Source organism: Parasteatoda tepidariorum, chromosome 2, assembly GCF_043381705.1.
Source record: "Parasteatoda tepidariorum isolate YZ-2023 chromosome 2, CAS_Ptep_4.0, whole genome shotgun sequence".
NCBI lineage: Eukaryota > Metazoa > Arthropoda > Arachnida > Araneae > Theridiidae > Parasteatoda > Parasteatoda tepidariorum.
In genome coordinates this window covers 6,331,004-6,340,373 of record NC_092205.1, presented here as the reverse complement: position 1 = coordinate 6,340,373, position 9,370 = coordinate 6,331,004, and the positions used below count along the sequence as shown (strand labels likewise).

The following is a 9,370-nucleotide window of genomic DNA, read 5'->3' as shown; positions in this document are numbered from 1 at the left end:
TATATATATTAAAACTTGACTTGAATTCTACTTGGATGATGAAAGAGTACATTGGACACATAAAAGGTTTTATTTTTGGTATCGTGGAACTTAACTTAAGATTTTAATTGGAATTCGTAGAGACTTAATATGAATCTGTAACTTGACTTGCACTGGAATTTGACTTAGTATGTGAGGTTAAGATAAAATATTTAAAAGCTTAATTCACAAATTTACGTTTGAGAATAAATTTATAATCATAATTATATATCATTATAATATATCATATAATATTTCATAGGGAGCACAAGATAAACTTATGAACTTGTGGACTAAAGTTAATGAAACGAATATAATTATGATGGGAGATTTTCAAGTATGAGTAGAGGTTTACGTACTTACTTTTAAAACGCACACAATATTAAAATTGATGAAGCAAGACTTCGCTAAAGCAAGGTTCTTCTAGCATGAAAATTAGAAATGGTACTTAAGGCAGTACAGCTAAAATCACATCTGAAATTTATCAGCAAAAGTGGTTAACGATATCACATCATCCTGCCCGGACGAAGGTATATAACTGGATATGTTGGTGAAACAAATCACTTTGCATTACATTAAAATCATGAACCGAAAAGTTAAAAAACATGGTGTCTAACGAATTAAATTTATCAAAAATATAAACAAAATATACAAAATTAATCTCTTATTTAAAAAAGAAAAACTAAAGGAATTTTAATTTTATATTAAAATTGATGCTTAAGATAAGTAATAATAAAAAGATTATTTATCAAACAGCCCGCTTTGTTTTATAAACGGCGTTTAACAGCTGATCTTACTACTGTAAACCCTTAAAAATTTTTAGCTATTCCTGAGGTTCATTTGCGTTTGTTCTGTGGTATCAAGGTTGATTTGAGATTTATTTAAAGTTGATTTCAAAAACAACCTTAATAGGTCGACCTCCCAAGATATATACTCAAGGTGTATGAAGTTGTTTTATTCACACTTGGGTTTTTTTTATTTATTTACTTATTAATTTATTTATTTTTGAGGTTGAAGGAAAATCTATATTAAAGCAACCAGCTTAGGGAGGTTGTTTTTGAAGTGTACGGATTATTTTTCCGACACATCGTTCTAAAATTCTAAACTGTGCTGAATTATGGAAATGATATATTATTCTTAATATAGAATTGATCTTTGATTGCGCTGGAAACAACAACTCGCAATGGAATGTTGACAGAGATGCCAACTGTTCCGGACACGCCAAAATAATTTTTAAAAAAACTGTAAATAACTACAAACAAAATTTTGCAAATATTTGACTATTTTTGCTTGCTTTTTAAAAGGTATAGCCATAAGTACTGTAAAGTGATGAATTATATAAGCCTGTGAATTATTGAGCTGTATTTCAAGCCATTTTAAACGGAGTGCTCTTGTCATCGCCGGTTGCTTTACAGCGATAATTCATTAACTCAAGTTATTCAGTGGCATTCACAGTATAAAGGATATTTTAATATAGCATTAATCTGTGTAATATAAGTAATAATAGTGAAAATATTTATGGCAAATTACAGAAACGCATTTTAAATTTATAATAATAATAACAAAGCTGTTTTAAAGTATTTATAAAATGTATTTTCAACTAATAACAATAAAAACAAATCAAAATAGTAATACTGTAGGCTTTTTAAGAGCAGGAAACATGCCTAGAAAAAAATATGGAACTAGTTTGATTAGTTATTATGACACCAATTTTAAAATGCATTCCTCACTTAATTTCAAAAATGAAAATCCAGAAAAGTTTACTTCATTCCTTTTTTTTACAAAAACAAAAATATCTTCGAGTTGTACCTCTATACAATTTCATAACAATTTGTAAAAAGTAATAATATGACAATTTTATTCACTTTTCGATTGTATTTTAAGGTTGCGAAAGATATGTATGTTTCATATTGTCTGCTGTTATACATAGAAACACATAGAATATTTTTGAAGAGAGCTTTAAATATTTCTGAAATATCATCTCATCTTTCTATCATTTACAATGATATGCTTCTTTCTTACTTCTACGTAAAATTTTTAATTTAAGATTGGCCTATAAACATTAAACAGAATCATTTATTTAATTTTGGAGTTAAAGATAAAACCATAAACATAAATCTAAAAACTTATGATGAAGATTTTTTTAACTCTTTTCTTTAATTAAATTTAGAGAAATATTTTCAAATTTGTTACTTCTCATTCATAAATGTGTTGATTGTGTAAAGAATTTAGATCTGAAAACAGAACAAAAATGACCTGGAATTGATCGGCCTCGAAACTTGAATACAATATATAATGAAAGACTCCGTAAGAGTATAATTATAATTTTCTTATTGATAAAATAATGCTTAATTATATAAATACGGTGGGAAATTAATTCTCGTGCTGCTTTTTTTATCTTTCGGAATTTATAGGAAAAAATATATACAAATTACGAATAGTTATAACATTTCAGGTAAAAATAAAGAACATAACTTTTGTTAATAAAACAAAAATTTAATTTCTTCATTTAGAAATATTTTTTAGTTTGTATGGTAACATTTTAGAAAAAATTCTGATTTTCAAAATTATAGTTCTTATTACCATGAATTCAGCAAGACATACAAAACCAAAAGTAAATTTAAATAATTGGTTTTTATGCCAGTTATTATTAGTAGTAGTTTTTATATCATGATAAAACCATATTTCATTGTTAATTTTATCAAAATCTCCGTCGAAGGTCTTTTTTAAAAATTACCGAGGCTTTTGGTGATCCCATAGAACCAGAAACATGGTAAACTATACTATATTCTGTTAGGTTTGACATTTTTAATTCTCAGTCTATAATGAAATCAAACTATTCTATTCAATGACGTCAAATACGGAGAAAAAGAAGAATTTTATGTTAAAACCTTTTTTTCATTTAAAAGTAGCAAAAATAGAAGTATAAGGAGTGTTTCAAAACAATACAAGTATAAGGATTGTTCTTAGTTAAATTTATAGATCTTAACGCACTTAAAAGGAAAAGTTTTTGGAATTTCTAAATATTCCCACACTTTAAATTACTTTGAATACTTTTTCAAAATGTAACTTGAACTTTCTTTTGAGAGTAGAGATATCTTAATTTCGAACAGAATAAAAAATTCACAGAGAAACAATCGACAGCGTAAAACAAATTCATTACTACGCCCACTATTTATGTGCCAAATTGCAAAAACAATATTAATTAAGAAATTCTATTTTGCTTCGAACGTTTCAGTGTACATGAAATAACCGATAGAAAAGAAAGAGCTTAAAAATCGATTTCTTTCGCAAATTAGCACTTAACATGTTTTCACCTTCATGCGAAGTCAAAAAAATGTTAGAAATTTTCTCAGCATTTTTGAACTCATTGACCTGAAGGCGTATTTCATTAAAAAAAAAATCTTTTTGTTTCATTTTCGTGATATTTGGCAAGAAAAACTAAAACTTCAAATCAAAACTTTTACCATAAATAGTCGAGTTTCCTCGCCAGAGATTAGTTGTATTTTAAAAGTTGAACCATTCAATAAATTCTCAAGATGTTTCATCTGGTAAGAACGATTTTATTGCTCTCAATGATTTTTAGTCGAACTCGTTTTTCTCCTATAAATAATACATATCAATAATATAATCAATAATTCATATCAAAAAGATTTAATATTAGTGCTGTAATACTAGTTTTAAGCTTAATGATATTTGGGTTTATTAACGGGTATATATTATAATAATTAAGGCTTAGTAATATTTAGGCTTAATAACTACCAGTATATTGGGGCAAATAAATAATTTAATCTTAATACTTTAATAATACTTCCCGAAACTTATTTCTTTCGTATTATGTATTTGTATATATATATTTGTATATCTCTTAATCTCTTTAATACCATTAGTGATTCAAAAAATTGAGTTTTCTCATTTATTTATTTTTCAAATGTTTATTACATTCGCTATTTTCCATTTTTCTATGTAAATTTATGCGATCTTTATCTAGTTTTATAAACATTATAGTCTTGGGATAGTCTTTTCCCAAAGGCAAAATTTTTGCATTAGCATGTTTTTGGGTATTTTTGTCAGTAACTTTAGAAGTTACTGGAGCTGGCAAAAATACTCAAGACAAAAATACTTGATTATTAAATACAGGCTGAATTTAATGATCGAGCTATTAGAGCAAATTGGAGCAAGAGTTGGTGTATGTAATCTTGCTCATTATGAGAAATTCACAAATTTTTTGAAAATATCTCATTTGGTTCGACAAAAATATGAAAAAAACATAACTGATAGTCCCCTAATCTTCGATATTTTTGTTGGATAAATCTCAAAAAGTAACTCCGTAAGAACAACTTTGCAAATCTGAGAATATTTGTAAAATTGAAATGTTGTTTCAGTTTATTAAATAAATAACCAAAAATTAATATTCATATTTTATTCATTTTTTTAGTTTCTTGTAATCAGTGCAGTTTTGTGCCACCATTTTGTTTTTGGATATGGTGGATTTGGGGGCGAAATGGTGAGTATAAAAAAAATTTATTTTTAAGAAAAATAACGATGAACAGAATAGAACAGTTCATGTTCGCGATTTTGTGTGAAAGAAAACATATATTCTTAACATATACCATATAATCTTTATAAATGAATTTGCGATAGGTTACGATAAATTCATCGTGTTATAAACTTTTTCATTCACGCAATAATCAAATTGTCTAAACTTTATTTGTACAGTAAATTTTTTTATAATTTTTGCACAAACTGCCACTCCTTAGTGCCCCCCTACAACTGAAATAGCAAAAAATAACTGACACTATACCTATACATTCGTTTTCTGTCAGCAAAAAAAAACTTGATCATACTTTACCAGTTTTTCCGAAAAAAACTCGTGCTTTAAGAGGTAAATGATATTCTGCTTATCCGAAATAAATTTAATGGATTTAAATTATTTTATCCATTAACTAAGTTAAATTTTCCAGTATAAGCATTGAGTTTTGTTGACCATCACTTCCTTAAAAGGAGATGAGATACTCAAATTAAATACAACAACATATTTTCAAACAACATTTTTTTTTTAAAAAAAAAGACAGAAAATAGTAGTTGAAGTAGAAAGAAATACATCAAAGGTTTAGTTATTAACAGATTTGCACTTACTAAAAGAATTTTCTTCGAGGGCTAAAATCACTATAAATTATCTAGTGCTAAAACTGCTTTTCGAAGATTTGTATAGTCTTTTAGAATTATTTAAATATTGATTCGATACGCAAAGAATTATTTAAAGATTAACCTTTAAAAAATATACTTGTTACCATGAATGACGGAAATCAAGAGAATATCCACTTTCACCGATGAATGTCAACATTCACATAGTCGTTTCGTAGAATGTCCGAAATATTTGTTATATCCGATTTAATATTTATTTATTCGTTAATATTATTATATTTAATCGATATTTTAATATCTGCTGAGATAGAAACATCAGTGTTCGGAGTACCGATTAAATACATACTGGGCAGTAACACTGAATCTTAAATAAATATTAATGTAGGGCATACCGGGCAAATGTATAACGGGCAGTGGTACTTCACTAAACCTACTATATATTTCGGGCATTTACCAAAGCGATTATGTGATTATCAACATTCATCGGTGGAAGTCAACAATCACTCATTTCGGTCATTCGCAGTAACGTGCTCTTAAAACTTGATGGAAATCTATTATTTGTATTTTTACCCTGGATGAGGTTTTCCAAAAATGGCCCTTGTCACAATTACCCCATGGTCACAGTTACCCCACTGTACCCTAACTAATATTTACGTAGAAAATTGATCTAATCTACAATATTGTATTACAGCATATGCCGAAACCATATCAATTCGGATACGTTGCCAAAATTAATGGTGGAGAATCACATCACCATGAATCTGGCATTGGAGGTGCAGCAGTCCAAGGAAGTTACGGGTATACAGACGCCAAAGGTATTCACAGAGAAGTGACTTACTTGGCTGACCAAGGAGGATTTAAAGCTCAAGTCAAGACAAATGAACCCGGTACCGCCCCTAAGGATCCAGCAGCCGTCCAAATGATGTCTACTGGCGATGAATACATGGGAGCTGGATTTGGTGCTGGTGGCATGGGTGGTGGATACATGGGAGGAGCTGGCATGGGTGGAATTGGAGGAGGAAAAGGTGGATTTGGAGGAAGAATGTGGTAAACAGGAAAATGAAATCTGGAATTTAGACAAATTGTAAGTATACTTTGTTCACTTGCTTTTTCATATAAATGATTTAAGAGTTAAATGTACACAAGGTGTTCCATAAAGTGTGCCTTTAATATGAAATTTCAGAATCCTTATCACAAATGAAAATAAAAATGTAAACACATTTGGATTTGCAAGTTAGTATTTTAGAAAAGAAAAAAAAAACTATATAGAAACCTGAAAAATTACAATGGAGAAAGGCGAATGTAAGAAGCACTAAAACAGATTTAACTGGATATTTAAACCTGTGTTTTTAATATTTCCCATTGTTTCCCCCAACAATTAGGCCTGTTTTATTGATCATTATATTCACTTTGCTGTAATCTATTTTTGTTTCCAAATTCCAGTAGTGTTTTGCTTTCTCCTCAATAAAATTTGATTTCTGACCTTCGACTTGTATAAGTGTTTGTTTCCGCGCAATTTCAAGATTTAAATATATATATTAAATGTGATCTTCACAGAACACTCATTATGTTAAAATATCTATCGTAATACAGTTATAGTTATATTTTTTTATTACAAACTTAATTCATTAAAAAAATATTTTTTTTACTAAAAAAATAATTTTACCTATCTAATGTTATTCTCAGATATCATAATTAGGATAAAAAACATTAATAACCTGAAAATATTGTGCTTTTTTCGTTGAGGAAAAGAGAATTTATGGTTATGAAAGTTCCAACTACTAAAAAAATAATATTTTCTTTAAAAAAGATCCTTTTATCTTTTTTTCTCTTTAATGATTTTCCTGTTTTTAAAAACAGATTTAAAATATTTCCTTTAAATCTCAAGCAAAACATTTATTCAATTCAGTAACAAAGGAAAGTTTATTTAAAATTTTAAAGAGTTTAGTTTGTCTAGCATAAAATAATAGCAAAAATAATCATTGAGTAAAGAAATAACCGCATTCCGATTCTATCATATTTATTTCAGATGATCTTCTATATATTTAGAAAATTAATCCTGAGCTATTTTCAAAATAATGTTTATCTTTTAGTGTTTGATCGTAAGTTAAATTACTAAGGAATGTTCCTTTGTATCAAATTGATTCTGAAAAAAAAAATTATAAGTTTTTTCAGAGACTGCAAGCTAACTGCATAAGTTTCTTAATGATTGCAAGTTAAATGAAAACGTTCTTACTTCTTAAGTAACTGCAAATTATCATATAATATAAACATACCATCACCAAGAGAAGAATGTTGTAATGATTGATCTAAATTTCAGCTGCATGTAGATAAAGAGTTGTGTCAGATCTTGATCTGCTTAAAATACCTTACATTGTTTTATTGCTAAAAGTAGGCTTTCTTGAATTACTGTTAGGGCCATCATATTTCAAAAGAAGTAACTTATGAATAATGCTTACTCAAAGTTATTAAAAGCAACTAACAGATTTTAATATTGAATCAGTTCACAAATTTCAAGTGCGTCACTGGTACAAAAAAAAAGAGAAAAAAAACTGAGATACATTCTTTGACGTGAAAATGGCTAATTTTCTTGAACAATTTCTTACATTTATCTTGAGCAATTTCTATTATTTCAAACCTGGATTTCAAGCTATGAACATTTTCTTAATTATTATTTTCGAGTTATGTCTTAGTTCTCTAATAATCATTTCAAACTGCATCCAAAAGATTTCAAAAAATTTAAACCAAATACAAGAAACCAGGATAGCCTGGTTGGTAGAGCATTGGTCCCATGTTTAAGAGGTCGCGAGTTCGATCACCATCGTCCTAAGACTCCCCGCGTATAAAATCGTGACTAATACACACTATATCTGGCTGGGTCACAAAGTCCTACAAGTTCTCATGGCCGATCAATATTTTTTCTACTGGATCGGATATTGATCGTGCTCTGTTTCAGGTCAAAATTGCGATCTGCGGTTTGATGGATGGTGTGTGGAAATGTCTTTACGGGCTGTTATGTATGTGTGTGGCAGAAATCGAATTCTTGACCATAGATAGCGTCACTGGGAAAAAGAAGAAGTGCATTCCTCTGCCTTAAAATTGGCTTATCAGTATTGACAGGTGGAATAAGACAACGACGACAAACCAAATCCATTAAGAGTTTAACAATCGACACCACCCCTTTAATGAACTCCCTTTACGATTTTGAAAATTTTTTTACCTTCTAAGGAAATCCTGGAAATGCAGAAAACATGAAAGCAATTTTGCGAAGGTTTTTATAACGAATATACTGTGGACAGAATAAATAAATGAACCACCCCAAATAACTGTTAATCTAATGATCGGATCTCAATGGTCCGAGAGGTTGACCTCAATTATGCTAATTAATTAGTGCAGAAGATATTTTAAATTAAAACTAAAATTTGATCTATGGAACTCTTCGATACAAATATTCTATTTTGCTGTGTAAATGTGTCTTTAAAATAATGTAAAATATGTATACCTTTCAATTCAAAAAAATTTTTTAACTATCATCGAATAAAGCAATAAAAATTAACTAAAATCTATTTTTTGCAGAGGAATTTCTTTAGATTATAGAATTTTATAATTTTGTGCAAAAGTTTTTTTTTAATTATCTAAATTTCTCAAGATATGGTTAAATATACAGAAAGTTGAATTAACACTAAAGGGTCCGAGTTATTGGGACCATATTTCCCAGATTGCGTATACCCCCTATATTTTGGGTGTCAGAAATCCAAATCCCTCAACAAAAAGTACACTCTATAACAAAAAAATCAACGTACCAAGAACGCTCTAAGACGCGCAAAATCGACGCTCCATCAGGCTGGAATGATGCCGACTGGGGACGTATAGTCTTTAGCGACGAATCCCGCTTCCAACTGTGTCCTGACGATCATCAAAAACGTGTTTGGAGAAGCACAGGGCAGAGGGGGGATCCTGCCTTCACTATTGCATCCCACACCGGCCCTCATTAAGGCATTATGGTCTGGGGTGCCATTTCCTTTGACAGCCGGACCCCTTTGGTCATCATTAGAGACACACTTACTGCACAGCGGTACGTCGACGACATCCTAAGACCTGTTTTGCTACGGTTCCTTTTGCACCGCCTTGGGCTGGTTTTTCAGCAGGACAATGCCAGACCACATACGGCACGTGTTGCTATGAACTGTATTTATTGCAAACT

General features: G+C 29.6%; 1 protein-coding gene across 1 annotated transcript in view; it reads left to right on the top strand.

Moving 5' to 3' along the window:
* Positions 1 to 3,436: 3,436 nt before the first annotated feature.
* Positions 3,437 to 9,370, top strand: part of LOC107454434 (cuticle protein 10.9-like) — a 6,922-nt gene continuing 988 nt past the window's right edge. Inside the window, exons 1-3 of the mRNA XM_016071635.3 lie at positions 3,437 to 3,569; positions 4,457 to 4,525; positions 5,858 to 6,250. Of these exons, the coding sequence (XP_015927121.2) occupies positions 3,558 to 3,569; positions 4,457 to 4,525; positions 5,858 to 6,217 (441 nt within the window). The 5' untranslated portion in view covers positions 3,437 to 3,557 and the 3' untranslated portion in view covers positions 6,218 to 6,250. The remainder of the gene's footprint in view (positions 3,570 to 4,456; positions 4,526 to 5,857; positions 6,251 to 9,370) is intronic.